General features: G+C 33.4%; 1 protein-coding gene across 1 annotated transcript in view; it reads left to right on the plus strand.

Moving 5' to 3' along the window:
• LOC125679134 (protein Aster-B-like) overlaps positions 1-24,166 on the plus strand; it is a 44,971-nt gene extending 20,805 nt beyond the window's left edge. Inside the window, exons 11-16 of the mRNA XM_048918094.2 lie at positions 4,292-4,394; positions 5,380-5,649; positions 6,807-6,876; positions 10,046-10,159; positions 17,858-17,978; positions 18,953-24,166. Of these exons, the coding sequence (XP_048774051.2) occupies positions 4,292-4,394; positions 5,380-5,649; positions 6,807-6,876; positions 10,046-10,159; positions 17,858-17,978; positions 18,953-19,036 (762 nt within the window). The 3' untranslated portion in view covers positions 19,037-24,166. The remainder of the gene's footprint in view (positions 1-4,291; positions 4,395-5,379; positions 5,650-6,806; positions 6,877-10,045; positions 10,160-17,857; positions 17,979-18,952) is intronic.
• The last annotated feature ends 126 nt before the right edge of the window (positions 24,167-24,292 follow it).

The raw sequence follows: 24,292 nt of genomic DNA on the forward strand, positions 1-24,292 counted from the left end.
TTCTAATGAGAAGAATCCCTCCAAATTATAAAATTTATGATATGAATAGCTATTTCCAGATGCAGCATGAGTTAATGAACGTTGTTGAGGATCGGAGTCCCTTAAAACACTGTCATGTATTTACTGCATTTCCACACTACATAGCATTAACTTCCTGTACAATCGTCTATGTAAATAGGAGGTAAAAAGAATGTTAGGTGTGGACTGTCAAGTAGGTAGAGTTGTTTTTAGCAATAGCAACAAATATATATATCAGGTAATAAAGTACAGTAGAGGATGGCAGACTGGGGGGGGGGGGGGGGAGGGGGGGGGGGTACTCAGAGACTGATCAGGATTTTCTCACCATGGCAGACTGGGGGGGGGGATACTCAGAAACTGATCAGGATTTTCTCACCATGCAATCTATTCTTTATAGTTATAAAGGAAAAATTCAACTTTAGCTCATCTTTAATATGTATTGAAAAATTGTAACAATACATGTGCATGTGTAAATGCAAGAGTACAAACTCAGAAATATGTATATTAGTTCTAAAGGTGATGATGGAGAGATAATGTACGTATATTAGTTCTAAAGGTGATGATAGGGAGATAATGTACGTATATTAGTTCTAAAGGTGATGATGGGGAGATAATGTACGTATATTAGTTCTAAAGGTGATGATGGGGAGATAATGTAAGGGGAAGTTAAAAGATAAGATAATCTTTATTCAAAGTCAGGTTTTACAAACAGTTAGAATTGTAATGCTGCTTTGCGATCAAGTTGTCATTCATATTATCAGATCCTTAGTAATTTACCAAAGGATAGGTATAAATGCCCACCATTAAATGGACATGGAATAATTTTAATGAAAGGAGGAAGACATTCTGGTTTTGGTGAGATTTCCTGTCAGTATGTCTCAAATCATATCCCTGTGTAGGTTTGCAATGTCCATACACAAAAGGTGTGTCATGATCTTTGTCAAGGTCAAGATCACCTGCTAGTGAGATGTTGAAATTATGTCCAAGTTATTACTTTGCACCCACTTGCTGGAATGACTTCAAATTAAGTGAGTTGTTGTCCATGACATTGAATTGTGCCACAATCTTGAATCAAACTTTGGTATGCAAAGTCAAGGTTATAGGGAGATTTTAAAATTTATGCATGAGCAATAACTTAAATTTGCTTCTATTGCATGGTGTTATTAGAATTGTAGAGATATTGTCCAAGATCTAAGGTGCTAAAATCTTGAAGTAAGGTCATCACTATAATGTCAAGGTCACTTGGCATTGAGATGTTGAAATTGTGTCCTGGCTAATCCTTGTAAAATGTATCCAAAACTTAAATGAGTTGAAGGTATATCATGATTTAAGTCAATGTTTTGCTTTGGAGAGAATTCTTAAAATATCAAAATCTAGTGCATTTGAGGAAGGTGAGTTTGTTAGTTTCCCTCAGTTTGGAAAGTCTTTGAAAATCGTAATAAGAATGATCTACAAAATTTATTTTAACATCGACTGTAGGATTGGAAGTGTTAGCACATGTTGATGTTACTGGGAAAAAAATTGATTATCATTTACCCGTGTAATCATTGATTTTGCAAAAATGTCAGTTCTGAGTCGGTGTTCCATGTTCCACTAAACCATGTGTTATCAGTATTTTATGAGCTTTGAATAAGTTAGTTGTAAAACAAATTCCAAGATTCATAGATTCACATCTAAGATAAACATGCATGTATATACACTTTAGGCTTTCCCTTGGGTGTATGAAAAGAGAAGATGCATTTGTTTTAACTTGTTGAAATGTCAAACAGATGTTTTTGAGAAAAACTCATCATGCCTGAGTGACTTTTATAGATCAGTTGCATTGATGCACAACTTGAATAGACCCCCCCTACATCTCATTATCATAATTATGACATATTGTGTATGATATGAGGGACATGCAAATTTTACCCAGCATTCTGAATGGAAAAATAACTCAATCTATATAAAATGACTGTTCGCTTAGTAGTCTCCTTAACCACAACCACATATCTGCTGTTTTCTAGTTGCTAGTTGATAAAAACACTTCATATACAATCAGGGAAGTTGTTTGATATCGGAAGAGAGGTATAACACTGTAAGATATACATGTATATATAAGGTATGTGATTATTTTGTTTTAATCTTATCAAGTGAAAAAAGTTTCTTGTTGTTTATACAATTATGGATAGATTCTTGTTATTGTATGACATATCCATCATTTCTATGACAGAAACATTTAGATTATTTTAAAAAATTATATATTCTTACGATAGCTTTGGTAATATGAAAGTTTACTATATACCGGTAGGTATACATCTTTTTATTTGGTACAAATTTCATCTTTAGTTTTCTTTTTCCATGCTTATCTTAGAAAGGTAGATAAAATGACAGTTGTTGGTTATTTACTGGTTATTGCTCTTTTGGTTGACAGCAAAGATCTCTCTCTCTCTCTCTCTCTCTCTCTCTGAGGAATCCTGTTATGTTTGAGAGAAAATATCAGCAAGGACATGTCCCCTCACCACTTTTCCACACTAATCTAAAGTCCTGTATGTATAATAAACTTTTCACATTCTATGGGTCACATTCATGGGGACATATGTGTAAGGACTGAAATTTTGTCTTCACAGTGTATGTCTATCCTTGCAGCACATGTCAAATGGTTTAATATTGTCCTCACATTAGATATTTTATCAGCCCCCCTCCCCCTCTCTGTTTGAAAAAGAGAAAATATTCAGCAGTATAATCACAACACTTAATCCATGTCATATCCATTGTCATACTATAACTATGTGATAGAAAGGAAGTGTGGTTACAAAAATACTTCTCTTTCTGGTCTGTCCCATAATAATTAAGTGAAAATCTAGAAATGTTAGTTTGTGCAATTAGCAAAGAAATACAAATCTGTTTTTTTTTATGAATAATGGTATGTTTTGAAATATCGGAAATTCAGGAAGTATTGGTACATGTATTGGTCTACCAACTGTTCTACTAATTTTTGGGAATAGTTGATTCTTAAAATGTGGAATATGCCAACCCTGTGATAATCTACATTGGGTAATGATTTTGAACTGCCCTACATTTTTGTCTGTCAAAGATACCCAACAGAATATATGGCATATGTATGCTGTTATAAACAATAAAACAATAACCATCATAGTGGTACATGTATTTCAATGATGTTGTATCAAGTTAGCAACAATTTGATGAACTTTGTTTATGTTTTCTTGCAATTATTTCAGTTTCTGAAGTGATCCTGGACCCTTATTTTATTGTATTCTACATCAGTCCACAGCCACTTTGCCTCGATCAATGTCCAATATGATGGAGTCTTATTTCTCTGTCAAGTGGCATCAAGATTGGGCATAATGATATGTGCATATGGAACACAAAAACATGTTTATCATTCGACATTTAAAAAAAAAAAGAAGAGATAATTCCAAAACTTATATAAAAATATTGATATGCTTGAATAACTCATTATGAAATGTTTACATCACATAATCACCAGTGTGAGATCAACTTAACCCATGTGAGATTTTTCTGTCTTACACTGCTGTGACGTCATACATGTATATTTTCTATGATGTAAGTTACACGGTGAAATAAAATATTTTGCATTGTTTTCATAAAATTTCAATTTGACAATTAACTTTCTGATGAGCAACCTTGGGTTTATTTAGTTTACATTTAATGTGTAAACCATTTTCGGATATGCTCTTTCTGTCTCTCTAAGAAGTTTTTGCATTTAAGTTTAAATGAGGATTTTGATGATTTCGAATTTTCTCAAAGCGCTTGGATTTATGCACTAAACTGTGGGGTAAAATGTGAGAAAAATGATCCTTCATTATTTACTTCTTTGGGATAGGGAAATTTTACCAAGGGGAAAGGATTCGCAGTCTAGGATGAGGCTTTGTATAGAATTGTAGCCTTCGGGAGGAAATATGGGACATACCAAATTTTCTCATAGAGAAATACAGTTCTTCTACTAATCTATTTACAGAGATTTTAATTTCAAAAAGTAATCGATTGTATCTTTTGCACTGAGTGATTGCTTCCTATTATTTAGAATTGAATGAATTGCTACTTGAGCAATTTTCATTATGTTAACAATGATTCTACAAAGAATGACCTGGGTTGGCTATATTGTGCTTTTGATATTCATATTGAACAGGATCTGAGAAGATATATAACACCAGTTAATATACACCTGTTAAAGTACAAATAGAAAGTACACATGGAAAGATATATTTAAAAGTTGTACAGGATTGTTTTATTTTTCTATATACTTCAGGTTGTCAACAGATACTGCATTTCCAAGGTCAACAAGCACAAGTCCCGACTACAGGTCACGTCGGAGGTTCGCTACAAGAAGTCGGTGTGGGGGCTCGTTAAGAGTATGTAGAAATGGAACAGTTGTCAGTATCATGTGCATTTTGTTGTCAAGAACACTGGTGAAAAGAAGACTAGCTTAGTCTCAAGTTTTAGGGTGTTAGAAAAAAGTAATGGAAAGTTTTATCTTAAAATGAAGTTATGGCATGATAAACTCTGCTCCGTAAATATTCAAAATTGAAATGGCAGATGCACAGTATTAGTTTTGATGATTGAAAGACTTGAGTATTTGAAACTTTTTGAATTGGTTAGACTACCCTGTTCCTTGATACCAATGAGAAGCTGACGTGAGATGTGTGAGTCATGAATTATTTGAATGGGACTTTAGAACTTGTAATGCTGCAATGTCAAAGTGCTGGGTAATACCAGTGCAGTCACTGTTTGGGTGTGACACATAAATTTAAATCAAATCAATCATGGATTGCAAAGATTTATTGATTTTTTATTTGAATTTTGATAAAGGAAAAGTAGGTACATGTAATTGAAATTCAATTAGTTAGATGTATGGTACAATGGGTTATAAAGTGAGAAAGATAAATGACTGAATGGCAGAATATGCATGCATTGTTGGTACTGTTACTATAGATAAAGGTGTGTAGGATAGAGAGAGGACAAGATTGTGAAGTGGGAGATGAGTGGGTAATGTTTGGAAATATGGTGCCTGTCAATAATGAATCTGAAAAGTTTAACATGTCTTGCCTCTGTGGGTTATATTGATTGTATTATAAGCAAGTTTTCTACATCTGTGTAGATGATATACTTAGAGAACTTGTTAACTACCTAGAAGAAAATTACCATTGAAATATATTCATATGAATATGACACTTTACAGTATTTATGAATATTCAAGAGCTGGGTTATGATAATCTGAAAATAAAGCTATATTTAACTGCAACATTGTACATGCACATTTATATTCAAAATGACATTGATTCTACCGAGGTTAAGAATGATGATGTATATTTGATGACAGTTTTGTCTGATTTACAGGTATGATAGAAAAGAATAGTGTACAAGGTTGTATAGATCACTTCAATACCCTCAGTGTTCATCTGAAGCAGGAGTCGGACAAGTGTGAATCCACCGCACAGCAAACTCAGGCTAGCGTAAAAAGAAAAATTCGAAAGAAGAGGGTTCGAACCCAGCACTCAACTGTCCCTGATATCCACAAATTGAAACCCACCAGGCACCTGTCACTGATAGATAAACAGACAAGACAAGCTGTCGGCAGTCTAACTCCTCCCACCCCTGTCAGAAGTAGTAAGTCACTGCATTGTTAAAGATGTACATCTTTCTATTGTATTTCAAACAACCAGTCTAAACCATGCTACTCTTGCTAGAAGTAAACTAGGTCATATATTTCTACTTTATATCAATTTCTTGCAGACGAAGTCTGAGACATTACTTGTTTTATCTGTACTTTTTTACAATGTAGAACTGAATGGCAAGGTAAGGTCTACAACATTCACAAGGGTGAATTTGTATTGTCTTATCTGTAAACCATGGCCCAAATTTAAGGCCTCTTGATTTAGATTACCTTGAAGCCATGAGCAGAGGTTCAGAATCATAAAAAACATTGTTTTCAATACCCTGTGATTTTTAGCTCATCTGAGCTGAAAGTTCAAGTGATCTTTCCTGATCACCTTTTGTCTGGCATCCATCTGTCTGTTCATTTAGAAACATTCAACAGTTTCGACTTCTTCTCCAGAACCACTGGTTCAATTTCAACCAAACTTGCCATAAAGCATCCTTGGGTAAAGGGGATTAAAAATTATTCAAATGAAGGGACACACCTTTTTTAAAGGGGAGATAATTAAGATATAGTAAAAATATGGTGGCATCTTTTAAAAATCTTCTTCAGAACTTCTGGGCCAATTTCAATCAAACTTGGCACAAATACTTTTGGGGTACATGGGATTCAAATTTGTTCAAATGAAGGACCATTCTTTTTTCAAAGGGGAGATAATCAATAAAAGGCAATAATAGAGTGGAGTCATTTAAAAATCTCCTTCTCAAGAGCTAATGAGCCAGAAAAGTTGAAATCTACATGAAAGATTCATGACACAGTGTAGAATCAATTCTTTCAAATCATGTTGTGATCCTTTGGGGCTAGGTTGGAACCCAATGCAGGGTTTTAATTATTCATAGGAATAAAGATTGAAAAAAATCTTTTAAAAATCACAAAAGCTGAACAACAGCAGGGCCAAGGTAACTCAGGTGAGTGATGTGATCCATTGGCCTCTTGTATTATCTTGTTCCATAAATGACAAGGACTTGCATGTATACAAGGCTGCCTGATTCTGTTTCATGTCTGATATCTTAAAAAGTTTACTTGTATTGATTGATAGGATGACAGTAATGTTGTAGACATTATCATATACCCTGGTTATTGATAAATTTAATTTTTATGTTAACAGATGTTGCAATACATAAAGAGGATATATCCAAATTAAATGCAGATACACTGGTTAGAGTCATACTGGTTGTGTAAGTATTGGAGTATTCAGTATTGTGAATTTGTTTAAGTGTTGCTCTTGAATCCTATTGACTCTTAAGGATTACTTCTATCTGATGATCTGTCTGTCTATCATACCCTAGACCTCTGTAACTGGAAAAGATAGGCCTTTGATATATGACATGAATATGTACCATAACTGGAAATGTCATGATAGGTGAGGGCTAAAATAGACTGTGCCTGCTGCCCAATATCATTCACTTTCACTTATTTGTGAATAAGATATTGTTTAAATGAAGTCTATCTCCTCCAGCCCTCCTTTTTCTGTTCAGTTTCCATGTCCCTTCCCTCACTCTTTCTCCCTCCTTTTGTCCCCTTCTTCCCCTCCTTCCTACCTCTTTCTCTCCCTTCATGGATAGCTTGCTTCTTAATCAATTGACAGAAATTTTGTTTTGGCAAGTTACTCCTACCATTAAAAACTGTGTAATGTCCCCACACTGAACCTTTTGGTGACTGAAATAGATCTAGAATGGCAAAAAAGTTGACTGGGATTGAAGGACTTCAAAATGCATCCATTACACTACATGCATCTGCCCAGTATTTACGTGCTTCCATAACACTATCTGCCCTATAGTAAAATATGCTAACAGCAAACATGCTATAATGAATTGACATTTACAGTGAAGGGATTTTCATTCCTTATAGTTTCAAAACATTATGAACTCACTAGATATAATGAATTACATTTATAACAAATCAAAATTGTTTGTCCCCAGCACTTCACTATAAGCATGCTTTAGTGTATTCCGTTAATGTGGTGAGGGGATGCTCTGGACTGGGTTGCTCAAAGCCTTGGTTAAGTCTAACAAGTGGTCAAGTCTAACCAGTGGTCAAATTTAAACAAATTTTTGAGCAACCCAGTCCTGCTCTTCAGTGTTCCTGCTTTTCTTTCAAATCTGGAAATGCATATACTGTAATGTTTCCATTGAAAAGGCTTAAAGAAATATGAGGAATAGTGACTTGTTTAAAAGCTGATGAATTACATGCAGCATAGATTGTACATGTAATACTATGTTTTTGACTGCAATATATTCCATGTTCAGTAGCAGTATGCCATAGCAACATATCATAAATGCAAAGTACCTGTATACAACCTCATTGTGTTTTCTTTTGTCGAAAGAATTCTTATCTTTGATTGATATAAATTCCAAATTGTTATGATATACATTTATTGTACTAGGGAATTCATATACATTCTATGTGCTTTTAGCTCAAATGCCAGAGCTTATCTGATCAAAAATTGTCGAGCGTCTGTCTTTTTCTGTAGTTCTGGAATAAAATTTTAGTCAAACTAAATGCAACAAAATGCGTTTCGTTATTAGTAGGGTCTAGGACACACACAGTATATAAATGATAAAAGATCTACCAAAATTGAATTTTAAAAAGGGTATATAATAGTAATATTTCTGGTGTAACAGTTTCAAATCACCTTGGGATTTACTATTGTTATTGATAAGGGACATAAATCTTGCCAATTATGCCAAATATCTTGAATTTGAACAAACATTAGGAAATGCAAAGGAGACTATTAGTCTCACAGCAGTATCTTAGCAATATCATGCAGCTTAAAAAAAATATTTCATGCAAAAATATATACATGAGGTATGATATTTTTTTCTGGTTTTCAATTTTATTGTTATAGTATTTATGATGAAAATAATGTGGGGTAACAAATAGAGTTAAAAGTTATGATTAACCGTTGCAATCAAAATTGTCTCAAGGGATCCCTATTCACTGCACACCAGAAATAAAAAGATTTTAGCAGTTTGAGTGATTTTTCCCTGATTTATGTTTTATAGTGTTCGGTTTTTTAATAACTAGTGGGTACTCACATTGGTAGACATAGAGATGTTACCAACTAAAGATCGAATCTTAGCTGTTAGATTCAAATCCTATAAGAGATTTTCTCATTTTTTTTTTAATAAGCACAATCTGAATTTCAAAGGTATATTTCTCTGGAAAACCAGCATGGATACACTATATCTTTACTTCAGTTGTACCATTACATCATTAATTGTGTAAAATGTCAGACCTGAGTTTATAGCAAAAAGATTTTTTTTTGGTTACTGTATCAGGCCTCCCTAAATATGTTACATGAAATCCTTGTGTAAGAATATTTCCAGCTTTTGCATAATATGTACTACACTTCATAATATTTGGAAAATTAACTGCACATGATATACAGAGTTACTTCCCTGCTCAATTACAAAATTCCATCGCATTACAAGAGAATTATATTTTCATGGTGGTTACATATAAAAAATATGTCCTTTGAGAATGCAATATTTTCTTTTGCATTAAGATTAAGGTCAGTGCTAGGTTTCTGCTGTATTGACTGGATTACTCCTAGTCATCTTAACGAGAATGCTGATTCTTTGAGTGAGACTCACATCCCATTCAAAGGGAAATACATGCATTTTAAAATACCATAGATATTGCTTTATGAATATTGCTTTATCAATGATATCATGTTGCAAGATTTTAAATTCAATAATTAATATGAGAGTTGTGTTTTTTTTTTAATATATACCGTAAAATGGGTATTTTCTGTGATTGTCCATTTTTCACGGAATTTGCAGATAAGACAAATTCACAAAAATTACAATCGCAAAATATTCTAAACAAGAAAATTAAAATGTTTTCTAAGTGCATCATTATAATACTACCACAGAAATTGGAAACACAGAATATAACTTGCTACCTTTTTAGGGATCAAATTGTTAAAATTTCAAACCTCAAAAAAATACTCTTTATATGGTATGTAGTATAATATCAATTGTTCTCTGTACATTCCCTCTTATATAAATCAACAATGCCAGCAGTGTGAAAATTTTCAGTTGTCCCGTAGTGGAAAATAAGTGGGGTTATTTATATTTCTTTTCTAAATCCATTGGTCCAGAAATAAATCTTAACTGAAAGCTTCCTCCAGTAAAAATTCAAATCATGACCCCTGGGGCCAGTTAGGGATCCACAATTTTACATAGGTTTAAAGAACACCAACCCTGTAATTTTTCAAAGTACACTGTGTAGGTTGAAGTTTGTTCAAATCATTGTCACTAGGGCCAGGGTGGGACCACTCCTTTCTCAGTAATACATGGTGATACAAGTGAGCACTGTGACCTATTGACCTTCTGTTTGTAGATTGGTCCTGATGGTTATCTTCAATGCAATACTGTTCTATAAACTGTGGTCTTTGGAGACCTACACTAATATACTGTACTTCCCTAGACAGCACACAATGACTGATGAACTGAAGTAAGTTTAAGCTTTTAAAGCTAATGTACAATGGTTTTATCATTATTTTATGAACACTGTTTTAATGTTGAATTTTCTGTTTTTTGTTGAGAAGACAGCTAAATCAAGTGATCAATAAAATGGGTTTTTATTCTTTAAAAAGGAAAGTATAAAGGGTTGTTTTGAATTCTTGATCAACAAAACTGTTATCATTGGCAAAATAATAAAACACAATCTTTTTTCAATGATATATCCATTTGACAGTATGCTTGATGTTGTCAAAACTTAACATGTGACTTAGCAGTGGCAGTATACATGTACATGCAAGGATGACAGGGATTTACGGAACGCCTTCTGATTTTGTTTTGTTATCTAGTCATGTGTGTACATCATTATGTGATATGCTAAGAACTCTCATTATGTCATGTGCTTCTCTCATTATGCGATGTGTTTCTCTATGTCATGTGCATTCATCATTTTGTCATGTGCACTAATCATTTTGTCATGTGCACTAATCATTTTGTCATGTGCACTAATCATTTTGTCATGTACACTAATCATTTTGTCATGTGCACTAATCATTTTGTCATGTACACTAATCATTTTGTCATGTACACTAATCATTTTGTCATGTGCATTTATTACATGTATTATATCATTATGTCTTGTGCATTCATGTGATGTGTTTCTCTCTTTATATCATGTGTACTCATCATTATGTCATGTATGTTTTTAATATAATTATGTGATATGCTTTTCTCATTATTTGATGTGCATTTATGATTTTGTGATGCGCTTTTATCATTATGTGTTTAGCTTATTAAATATGGTGTGGTGTGCTTTTATCATTATGTGTTTAGCTTATTAAATATGGTGTGGTGTGCTTTTGTCATTATGTGTTTAGCGTATTAAATATGGTGTGGTGCGCTTTTATCATTATGTGTTTAGCTTATTAAATATGGTGTGGTGCGCTTTTATCATTATGTGTTTAGCTTATTAAATATGGTGTGGTGTGCTTTTGTCATTATGTGTTTAGCGTATTAAATATGGTGTGGTGTGCTTTTATCATTATGTGTTTAGCGTATTAAATATGGTGTGGTGTGCTTTTATCATTATGTGTTTAGCATATTAAATATGGTGTGGTGTGCTTTTATCATTATGTGTTTAGCTTATTAAATATGGTGTGGTGTGCTTTTGTCATTATGTGTTTAGCTTATTAAATATGGTGTGGTGTGCTTTTATCATTATGTGTTTAGCTTATTAAATATGGTGTGGTGTGCTTTTATCATTATGTGTTTAGCGTATTAAATATGGTGTGGTGTGCTTTTGTCATTATGTGATGTTATGTTGTCATTAGGTTCTGTTGAAGTTATCATTTAATTCTTGCTTGTTCATCTGAAAACTAAATTGGAAGAAGTTTGGGGAAATTAGAACTATCAAATCTATGTGTGTGTATTATTGAAGAGAAAATTACACCCAACGGTTAGTAGTAATTCTCAATTTGAGATCGTTAATGTTTGCGTCAATAAATTCTACTGAACACTTCATTTAGTTGCTGGATGAGAGTACTGCCGATTCTCTGTGGCATGAAAATATATTCCTAGATTAGCAGCACCCTTACCAGGATGTATAGAAAATTTCCCAGTAATATGTTTGTACAGCAATTGCATTGGTCTGCGTCCATTGTCCGTCTTGCGTACAATTGAATATTTTTGACTTCTTGATAATTACCTTTCCAATTCTTTTCAAATTTGGTATGAAGCATCTTTGGGACAAAGGAGACATAAATTATAAATTTCAGGAATTTTACACCCCTAGGTGCAGGGCAAAATTTGCCAAAAATATACAAATTTTCAAAAATCTTTCTCAACAACTGTACATGTGTAAGAAAAATATTAATAAATGCATAGTGATGTAAAGCAGGAAAGCCTCTACCAAAATTGTAAATTTCATGATTCCCAGGGTAGAGCTTTCAACTCCAGGGTGGGGCCAAGCTTGATATATATAGTAAAAATGTGTAAATCATTTAAATGATACATTGTATCTTCTTTAATGCTATTTGAAAGGAGTAGGTAGTTCTTTACCAAAATTGTAAACGTGATCCTTGAGGATAAATGTTTGGTTCCAGGATGGAACTAAAATTATCATAATGATCATTGTATTTATCATTTGAAAGACTTCTTTAAGTTTGCTGATACAGTATAAAACTAAATGCGGGAAAAGCAGAAAAAGATGTACTGGTACCAAAATTTTGAATTTCACCCAGGGTATTGACTGTAGGATGGGTCCAAATTAGTCATGTTGTGTTAATTTTGCCTATATTATGTAAAGTTTTTCAACAGTATAGGCACTTTTGAGGACATTTAAGTATTAGGAAGACATCTTGTTGTTTTATACTGTTGCTGAATATTAGAAATTAGCTTAGATATGCAGAACAGGAATTTTTTTCTAGATTTAACACAGCCCTCAGGACTAGTGATACTTTAAACTAATACTCAGGTGACAGATAAGGCATGTAAGCCTCTTGTTTTTATATGCCCTTCAAAGATGGGACGTTTTATGGTATAGCGTCATCCATGTGTCTCTCCGGACCTTGTAGGCAAAATGAACAGTAAGCTCCAAGATCTACAACTTGGTACATTTGATCACCATGATGAGAGGAAGATGCCTATTGTTTTTCAAGGTCAAGGTCATAGTATCAGTTAAAAGGAAAACCTTGTAGGCAGAATACAGAACTATTGTGGCTAGGATCTTACAACTAGGTACATTTAATCACCATGATGAGAGAAAGATGCCTTTTGTATTTCAAGGTCAGGAGTCAAAGGTCAAGGTTGTAGTATAACGTTAATAGAAAAACCTTGTAGGCAGAATACAGACCGAGCTATTGGGGTTATAACCATCAAACTTAGTACACATACGCTTCATGCCAAGTGGAGGATGCCTTTTGTTCTTCAAGGTCAAGGTTATAGTATTACATATTAGGAAAACCTTTCATTTAGGATACAGACCAAACTTTTGGGACTAGAACTGTCAAACACATACACCTTATGCCACGCGGAGGATGCCTATTGTTTGTCAACAGGTCAAGGTCATAGTTTCACTTATTAAAAAATCCAGATTTTTTTCATTATGAATACAGGTATTGCCCTGAAGTTTTATCACAGCCTCCCTCTCAGAGATATACACAATCAGTTCACATTTCAATTTGATTGGTGCACCTTGACCTACTTTAGGGCTAATAGTAGGTCAAATAGTTTTCAGGACTATTTCTCACATGGATACAGTTATTGCACTGAAGGTCTAATGGGCGTATGTTGTACTGTTTGCGGTACTTTTGTTATTGACTGAGGAAGCACCAAACTGGAAAGTTTACCAATGATCAAAAGTTCAGGGATTGTAACAAAATCCTATGGTACTGTTTAAGGCACATCTGTTGAGGTCACCTGAATCATTCAGGTGACCTATTACCGCTGGTCGTCATCTGTTGTCGTACATCATCCATCGCCTGTTAACAATTTTACATTTTTAACTTTTTGAAAACTACAAGGCCAATTGTTAACATTTTTGGTGTGAAGCATATCTAGCACGAGGATTATGAATTGTAAAATTTATGATCTTACCACCCTAGAGCCTCATGGACAAGGCCAAATATGCTTTAAGAAAGGGCCATATTTTCAGAAATCTTCTTCTCTACTCCCACACATGTGGGAGAAAAACTAGATGTTTGGTTATGATGTCAATGAAGCCCTTTATCACAATTGTAAAATACAATGCCCCTGGGTCAGGGGTTCGGGTCCAAGGGTAGGGCTAATATGGCAAAATGATGAAAATATATTAAATCTCTACTCCCATATATATTATTTTGAGAAAAACTAAATGCATAATTATGTCCATGAAGTTTTCTTCCTAAATTGTGAAATTCATGGCTCTTAGGTCAGGGCCTGCTGGGGTTCAGGCCCTTGGGCAAGGCCAATATGATCATATAGTGAAAGTATATTAAATCTTAGAAAATCCATATACATGTATATAATGGTGAAAATGAATTAAATCTTAGAAAATCTGCTTTTCTACTCTCATATATATTTGAGAAAAACTACATGCATGATTATGATGTCCATGAAGCTCTCTACCTAAATTGTGAAACTCATAGCTCCAAAGTCAGGGGTTCAGGCTCTAGAGCAGGGCTTATATGGCCATATAGTGAACATGTATTAAATCTTAGAAAACCTTCTCTACTCCCATATATATTTTAGAAAAACTAAATGCATCATTATGATGTCCATGAAGCTCTCTACTTAAATTGTGAAATTCATGACTACAGGGGCGACTTCGGTTCATACCCGAGTTAGTAAGGTAAATATTCCAATGTTCTTTCTTACTCTCATGTATAATACTCCAACCGATCACATCCATCATTTGAAAACTGACACATGCACAGTATTATTCCAAGACCAACATATTGCTACCACACTAACCCTCATAGAAGGCAGGGTTAGTTGAGTAGAGTTCAAATGTCAAAATACACCATATAAGAGTTGAAACTCTCTCCGTTCGGTTGCACTTGGGTAGCCTGAGTTTGTAAACGGGTATGAACCGAAGTCGCCCCAGGGGTTGGGATTCAGGCCCTAGGGCAGGGCCAATATGGCCATACATTGAAAATGGATTAAATCTTAGAAAATCTTCTGTTACAGTTCTGTACTCCCATATATATCTGAGAAAAACTAGATGCATCCTTATGATGGTCGTGAAACTCTTGATCTGCTTAAATTGTGAAATTCAAGGCTCCTGGGTCAGGGGTTTAGGCCCTAGGGCTAATATGGCAAAATGGTGAAAATGTATTAGATCTTAGAAAATCTTTTCCTCTACTCCCATATATATTTGAGAAAAATTAAATGCATGATTATGACATACATGAAGCTCTCTACCTAAATTGTGAAAGGCTCCTGGGTCAGGGGTTCAGGTCCTTGGGCAGGGCAAATGTGACCTCATAGTGAAAATGTATTAAGTCTTAGAAATCTTCTCTCCTCCCATATATATTTAAAAAAAACTAAATGCATCATTATGATGTCTATGAAGCTCTGCACCTAAATTGTGTAATTCATGGTCCTTTGGGTCAGGGGTTCAGGCCCTTGGGCAGGGCCAATGTGACCATATAGTGAACATGCATATATCAAATCTTTTTCTCTACTCCCATATATATATCTAAGGAAAACTAAACCAAAAGCATGATTATGATATCCAAGAAACTCTGCAGAGTTATGAAATTCATGGCTCTTGAGTAAGCCTTAGGGCAGGGCCTATATGGCCATATATTGAAAATGGATTAAATCTTAGAAAATCTTCTTCTCAACTCCCATATATATATTTTAGAAAAACTAATTGCATGATTATGATGTCCATGAAGCTCTCTACTTAAATTGTGTAATTCATGGTTCCTGGGTCGGGTTCAGATCGTAGAGTGAGGGCAATGTAACCATATAGTGAAAATGTATTCGTCTAAGATCTTAGAAAATCTTCTCTACCCCCATATGTATCTGAGAAAAACTAAATACATGATTATGATGTCCATGAATCTCTACCTAAATTGTGAAATTCATGGTTCTTTTGTTAGGGGTTCAGGCTCTAGGGCATGGCCAATATGGCCATATAGTGAAATTGTATCAGATCTTAGAGCATCTTCTCTACTCCCATATATATTTGAGGAAAAATTAAATGCATGGTTATGATGTCCTTGAAGCTCTCTACCAGTAAGTTGTGAAATTCATGACTCCTTTATCTGGGGTTCAGGCCCTAGGGTGGGGCGAATATGGGGCTACATAATAAAAATGTATAAAAAATTTATTTGTCTTCTCTACTTTCAAAGTCATGGGAGATAAAGTAGACGTGTGGTTATCATGTCTGCAATGTCCTCTTCTTATATTGTGAAATATACGACCTATGGGTCAGGGGTTCAGGGAGGGGGGGGGGATGTCAAAATGATTTATATGCTTCAAACTTCCATTTTTTCTTCTTCTGTAAATAAATAGGAATTGTATGTATACTACACTGCAAATGTAATCTGTGACCTTGAACTAGTTTGACAGTTTGATATGATGTGATCTTTACTTATATATCTACATTGATGAACTTTTGTGAAAATTAACACTGTCATTGTTTTCCAACCACATGTGAAGCAAGGCATGAATTATACTATACAAATAATTATAAGGCCAATTTAAGATGTTTGAGAGTTCAAATAGTCGAGAATGAACCGAAAAATTTGACCTATTTCTTTCATCTGAGATGAAATCAAATAGTTTATGCTGCACCAGTTATTATTTATTGCCATTATAGACACATTAACCATGTTACATGTAGTTTAGAAACAGTAATTAATTATCAGTACGTATGTACCTTTAAAGGGGCATGGACACGATTTGAGCTGAACTTTTTTTTATTTTATTTTTCCATTTTTATTGTTTACAGTGCCTAACTAAAGTATTTCCAATGGTCGACCAAAATTTGAATGTCAGTTTTTGAGTTATAAGTGAGATACAGCACTCACAATTTTTTGCAATATAAACAAGGCTGGTGCCATGTTTTTTGTTTACATATAGATTGCTTAATAGAAAATGGCATGTTTAAGATTAAATGAGATTTGCTAAACACTAGAACTATTTAATTGTGTTCAGAATTAACTTGTAAATTTGAAAAATCTGCTTTAAACGAACTTTTACTAGTATATTTAATATATGTAAACAAAAACATGGCATATGAGCATTAATACAAGCTCCGATCTCAGGTAAGTACCAACAAGTGTCACATTTCTGTGATTGAACAGATACAAATGAATTATCAATTTACTCTGTCAATTCAGAATCACTTTAATTGAACTGGTTAATGTGGAAAACCTTAATTCATAATAGTCAATAAATGTACAGAACATCAATTTGAATTTTACAAATAAAAACATGTGGTAATTAAATGAATGCAATGTTGATACTCTTTGAATCATTAGATCTTTAATGATTTCTTAATTAATAAGGGTTAGAACAAGTTTACATGAGAAAGAATTGTGAGCTCTGTACAATGTATCTCCCATGTACCTCAACAACTGACATTCAAATTTTTGCTGACCATTAGAAAGACCTTAGTTAAGCATTGTAAACATTAAAAATGGAAAAATAAAATTTGAAAATGTTCAGCTCAAATTGTGTCCATTAAGGACATAAAGAGATGTACCAAAATTGTTAATTTTGCAACCCCAGGGTTCTGACTCTAGGGTGGGTCCAAAATAGTCATATTGTGTTAACATATGTTATGTAAACTCTTAAGCTTTCATCAATATGGGCACTTCCAGGATCATTTGTATTTTAAGAACACATCTTGTTTTATACTGCTGCTGAAATTATCAGACTTTAGCTTAGATATTCAGAACAGAAGCATTATTATAGAATCTGCAGCCCTTCAGGCTTGTGATATTTTGATTTAATACCCAGGACCCAGTTGTACAAAGGTTAGTTTAACTTTAACTAACAGTTATTTTGTCATTAACTCTTATATTTATATATTAGTGATAACTATATGTTAACTGTCAGTTAAACTTAACTAACTTTTGTGCAATGGGGTCCAGGTGACCAATAAGGCCTGTGGGCCTCTTTTTTAGCTGAGGGAAGTAAAATCCAGAGGAATTGTCCAACTGCTTACATTTCAAAAAGCATTTTTTCTTATATTTTACAGAAATTACCCTAAGTCTCAAGAACAATGGATACAGCTACTTCAACAACAGAGAGAGCTGCATGAAAGTGAAATTGATAAATGGAAGGAAATCATTGGCTCCTCAATAGACCTTGTAGATCAAGTGAGGACTTCCCTAATTCTTTATCAAATTGTGTCATATGATGAAAACAAGTATAACGAGCAAAAACAATAAGTCTCCAAACTTCGATTTGGAGACTTTAAAATAATAAGATGTAAAATAATATGTAGGTCCCTGATTTTAATTAAAGTATATTATATGTCTCTCAAATTTCCAATCTAATTCAAATTAGATGTTAGATCTTCCTGCATACTCCCTGTTTGTGTTGTGAGTATATCCAACAAATTCTAATTTCAACAAGAGCTCCGGAAGGCGAGGCATAATCCCCTCACAATGAGTGGCTACAAGTTTTTTGTATGAAGTCCCATAGTGACCTTGACTTTTTTATCCTAAACTGGGTAGGGTTCTTCCTCTATTGATTACAAAGCTACATATGAAATATCAAATCAATTGAGCGTTAAATGTGGTCTGTAAGAGCTAGTGTCTACAAGCTTTTTCTTTGAAGTCCCATAGTGACCTTGAACTTCGATCTTTTTGACCCCAAAATCGATAGGGTTCTTTCTCTCTTGATAGCAAAGCTATCTGAAGTGTCAACTGAAATCAAATGAGTAAAAAATGTAGCCTTTAGAGTGTCTATAAGCTCAGTTTTACTCGCACTCTTGCCTACAAGCTCAGTTTTACTCGCACACTCGCCAACACTTGTCTACAAGCTCAGTTTTACTCACACACTCACCAACACTTGTCTACAAGCTCAGTTTTACTCGCACACTCGCCAACACTTGTCTACAAGCTCAGTTTTACTCGCACACTCGCCAACACTTAAATTGTCTACAAGCTCAGTTTTACTTGCACACTTGCCAACACTTAAATTGTCTACAAGCTCAGTTTTACAGACAAACCACCCCGTTACTATATTCCCTCTCACAATGAATTGTGCGTGGATATTTAGACTGGCATACATGTAACTAAGTAAAATTATGGATAAGTTATATCTTGATTTTGTTTTTAATTTACAGATAAAAAAGACATTAAAAAATGTGAAAGATAGTTTAGAGGGCAGACTCCAAAATTCTAACGTTTTTAGTGGAGATGATACGTAACAGAAAGGAATGAATTGTACAGGAAGACTGCAACAGCAGGTGACTGGCTACTGCTACAGGGCATTGTGAAAGAAATAGTCTATATATTTATTAGCTATACTAATTTAAGATAGATTGTTTATTTTTAAAGGAAAGAGTCCATTTTCTGTGATTGATAGGATATAAATTAGATTTACATTTATTGTCGTATGATGTGACTCTCAGTCATTATTATGTGCTGGATTTATCGTAAGATTGTCATATAATGTGGCTCACAATTGTTGTTATTGTAAGATTGTCATACTCTGATGTCAAGGGAATTGGCTGCCTTGATGTATCGCTCACAATTAGCAAGAAGCTTTAATGATGATGAGCTTTGCTGATCAAATTATTGTCTGTATGTCTTTGAACATGTTAAATATACACTAGCTGTTTTATTATTAAATGTTCCCACTTTAGATTGCTGTCAGAACCATAAAGCCATTTTCACCCAAATTTGACACAAAGCAAATGTAACGCCAATCAATATAGAGAATGTTTGGTGTACGTGTAGTTTACATTGATTAATCTAAGAAGGAAAATTTGATGACAATGTCTTTAGAGATGGGGACTACATGTACGTTATGTGATAGGTGGTGCTCCGTAAATCACATTATTTACTGGTAATTTCACAAGATTAGTCATTTGCAAAAACTTAGTTTTCATGAATAAACACGTATATATAGAAGATTTCCCCAGTGGGCAAGAATGATTCATGAAAGTAATGTCTTGTAAATAAATACATCATTGAATCCTTGCAAATATAAAATCTCATGAAATAATTAAAAGTGACCTTCAGTAATTATGAATGTCATCTGTTAAAGCAAGAGGATTAAGGTGAGCATTGTGGCTCATTAATGGAGAGGGGGTATTTGTGATAAGTGGAGAGTAAACTCCATCATTTCCACCAAATTTCTGTTTAATCTGCTGTATGTGTGTCTAATCTGATAAAATTGAATCAATTTCCCTTTTCATCCATTTGCATAAATTTCATTCCATTAAATATTTTGTGTACAAGTAAGTTGGAAAATTCATCTGCCAGTGCACTATACATGCTTATATATATTATGGGAGTATGAAGAGTGATAAAAATTTCTGAAACTAGTAAAGTGAGAAAATATTGGGAAGCTGTTGATATCAGATTTTACCCACATATTCATGTATTTTTTTCACATGAAGAAAATTTAAATTTGTTGAAAAATGTATAGGGGAAAACAAAATAATATCCTGCAAATAATCAGGGATTTGTGGACCAGGTGCCTGAGTCAGTGAAGGGCTACCATAAAACACTATGTCATTGTATGCCAAATTTTCTATGGACCAGAGTTTGCAGAAAATTGAAAACTACACATTGGGTACAAATATATAAATTTGTAAAATACTGTAGGTCTTTGATATGTTGAGAGTGTTCATATCTGACATTTTCTGGCACCAGAAGTCAATTGACATTCTAGTTAATGACACTTTTATTAAAAAATATCAAATTATGATCCGAGTTTGCGCTGGGTCTCCACACATTGATGGACAAAAGTGACGATAGCTGAAATTTTCTGCTCAAATCCAATTTTGTCCTCCTATTTTCATAATTATAGCTGATTTCAGGTACATTTTTATTATAAAATTAGTTTTAAGGTGCTAGTTTCAGAATTTTTTGATTATTCCCTAATATTATGTTTTTACTGCAGAAACATGCAGTTTGATTCAGGGGTGATTGAATAAAGTTTGACGTTTAGCAAATGTGCCTTGCTATTGATGTAACAGGCATACTGTATTATAGTGTTTCATATAGACACACACACACGTTTTATCGAACTCAATTGGGGCTGGTAAAAAACTTCAAGATATCGAAGAGTTAGAGAATTTTAGATTAAAATACCGGTAAGTAAAGAAAATATAGTTGGAATTTCCAACACACTTCAACATATCTATGGTATTCACAATATTGATGGTCAAGATACTGAAATTCATTTGTGTGTGTGTGTGTGTGAAAAAAATTATATATGTAATTATATTCATAGAAGTTGAAAATTATTTAAATAAGTAAATTCACTGAGTCATTCATTGCCTCTTCAGAGCATACATTTTATCAGTTAAATTTTACATGTAATCCTGCTGTAAATTTTCCCAATTACCACTTGGGATGAAAAAACCGTGGTGAAAATATCCCAATATAGTTTTCCAAAATGGGTTCATTATAAGTGCAATAAGTGTAGATTACCAAATGAATGAAATTCATCATGTATAATTCCGTGATGTAGGTTTGACTGAAAATGTTTAGGTTTGCATGCTGTTTCAATGATTTTTATCATTGCCAACTAATGTTAGAAGCCTATAAGAATTTATATAATTTGTAAATCGGTCTTTGTAAAAGATCATGGGTATAGTATGTTGTGTGGTTTTTCTGTGCAATGTTTGTGTTAACCTGTATGTTTCTGATCTCATCATTGTATTTTGTGAAAAAAATTTTTACAAAACAACCTAATATGTTGATAACATGTAAAATATTAAATACTATTCCATTAGAGCTTGAAAAGTAACGTCTTGTATGCATCATTGAAGAATAAATCTTGATGTGTGATTCTATTATAATTTATACAGTTGGACTGTAGAAAGTATAATTATTACTATTTACAAAGTTTGTACTTGCATTATAAGTTGTACTAAGGATATACATGCTACCAACAAACTTTTTTCTGATATATTGAATATATAATAACCTTCCATCATGACCTTTTGATCAAAATGTAGTATTTGTATATATGTTATTTATATACAGGTACTTCAATTGCATAATGTCAAATTGTAAAGGTATTTTTAAAATTGAAATTGAAATTATTTCTTAAATCTAAAACCTTCCCATTTTTTTCAGATAACATTTAGAAATGAGTAAAATAAGCAGCTCCCATACAAATAATCATATTGATGTGAATGGAACAAAAGACATTCGACTAGAGAATTATATATGTTTTAAGTTTTGTCCTACAAAAATCATTATATGGTTATCAAAATTGCATATCCTTTGCAGAGAAATAAACATTTATTGATGTGCAAATTCTTGTTCAGCTATATTTTTGTCCAATCAAAACAATTGTAATAAATAGCATTGGAATTTTTTCAAAATCAGCTAAATCATCATGATACCCATTCACACATCAGAATATTTTCTGTTTGTAGCATGTATCCTTAGGAGAGTCATCCACAAATTATAGAATACTTTTATTGTCTGTTAAATCATAATCAATAAAATTTGGAGGTAATGCCTCAATATTTCTGTTTAAGAGTACTCACCAAATGCTTCAATACTCACTGTTTGGGAGCACATTTGTTGTATATGTTTTGTTAATTTTCAGTGGCATCAAATTTTGTGGTTTTGCCAAAGAATTAGCTTCATTGATTCCTGTAAATAAATTCATTGACAAGAAGCCTGAATTCTTTCCTCTCTAGTAAATCCCATACTCTAGCTGTTAATAATTTGAATTTATATTTTGGTCTTGTTTAATAGTGAAAATTGATGGTTACTTATGATGATAAAACGTCTGGCTCATACATATATTTGAATGTCCACATTTTGTCTACAGCAAGTTTTTTTGTGAAAATTTTACCTTAATTGCAGGGCAGATTCCATTTGTTTGAGATCGCTGTATGACCGACGTAAGGACAAATGAAATAATTAAACCAGCGAAAAAAGTATTGTGGAACGTGTTGTTATTGTTCTTGCCACTGTTATGATAGATTGAAATCTTCCAAATCCTTGACATAACTCACGAAAATTCCTTAAAAACATTTTACCATGTGTACATACAAAATCAACTTGGGTTCTGTTTTGGCACAATAGAAAATCCTGATCATTCACACTTTTTATTGCATGTACGTTATCTTTTGACATTATCAAATATTTGCATAGTAATGATATTTGCATCTCTACATACTGAAAATTGCATTTATTTGTGTTCCATTTTTCATAAAGCGGCAAGAAACTTGCCAGTCTTCTAAAACTTGCGCATTCAGCATGTACGCCAGTGGGCCAAAAACAAGTAAAAGATTTGCCACACACCAATTGGCGTATGCAGGTTTGACAATTAAAGAAAATACCACCACTGGTTTTTTGATCCACCAAGTTTTTGTAATATTATATAAGTTAGATTGCTGCATTTTGGATTTAACATTCAACAACTTCAAATTCACCCTACATGCACCTGCAACATTTCTCACTCAAAAACTGTACCTGTTGAAACAGTCACCCACAATATAACATTCTTACTCTCAAATTGTAGCCAAATACAACCAATCAGTATTGCTAAACACTTAAGCATAAGTGAATCATGATCAGTTGAATTGTATTAGCAAAATTTATTCCATTGTACTGGTACATTGTGCAATCTACCAAAAATTTTCCATTAAAGAATTTTGTGTATCCCCTATAATACCGTTAAATTTAGAACCAAAAACAGTGAACCCTGTTGTCTGTCTGCAGTTATTTTTGTCACTTTGATCTATGTTTAGTTCACCTTTACTCCTGAGGATTAAAATTGTATAATATGCAAGTGCTCACATTGTTTTCCATAAATAAAAGAGTTATATATTTAAGAATGATGACAAACATAAATTAGAGAATTATGTATCATTTACATTGTAGTCTGTGAACTCAACAAAATTAAACATGTTTATTATTTAAATTTACATGTATTACCTAATCTAGGAAAGAAATTGATATTACATATTTTTCTCTCCGTTTTACAACTTTAATCAGCAGAGAAAGGTACACAAAATAAGCAGGGGTGAAACAGTTCAGGTGACCTACTATTACCTGATCACGTGACGAACTGTTTCTCGGTCACATGATAAACGATTGCCTGATTAGCAGATTAGGTAATAAAACAATTATTTCATGCCTACTCGGACACAGTCAAAACTATTGCCCCTCAGCCTATGGCCTCTGACAAGTTTCCCGGGCCTTCGCCACTACCTCGGGACAATAATTTTGACTGTGTCCCGAGTAGGCTTGAAATAATTGTATATTGTTGAGTTTTGGCATGTCCATCCAAAGTGTTAATGTTTAAAATGTGTGTTTTTATGTACAAGATAGATCATTTAATAAAGTTTTCAAAAGATTGTTGTCTTGTTTCATTTAATACTTGACATATGCACTAATTCCTGTAAACCTTTATATCAATACACAACACCCTCACAAAACCAGTCATTAGGACTGGATGCCATACAGTAATGACCCCGGTCCAT

Source organism: Ostrea edulis, chromosome 2 (genome assembly GCF_947568905.1).
Source record: "Ostrea edulis chromosome 2, xbOstEdul1.1, whole genome shotgun sequence".
Classification (NCBI taxonomy): domain Eukaryota; kingdom Metazoa; phylum Mollusca; class Bivalvia; order Ostreida; family Ostreidae; genus Ostrea; species Ostrea edulis.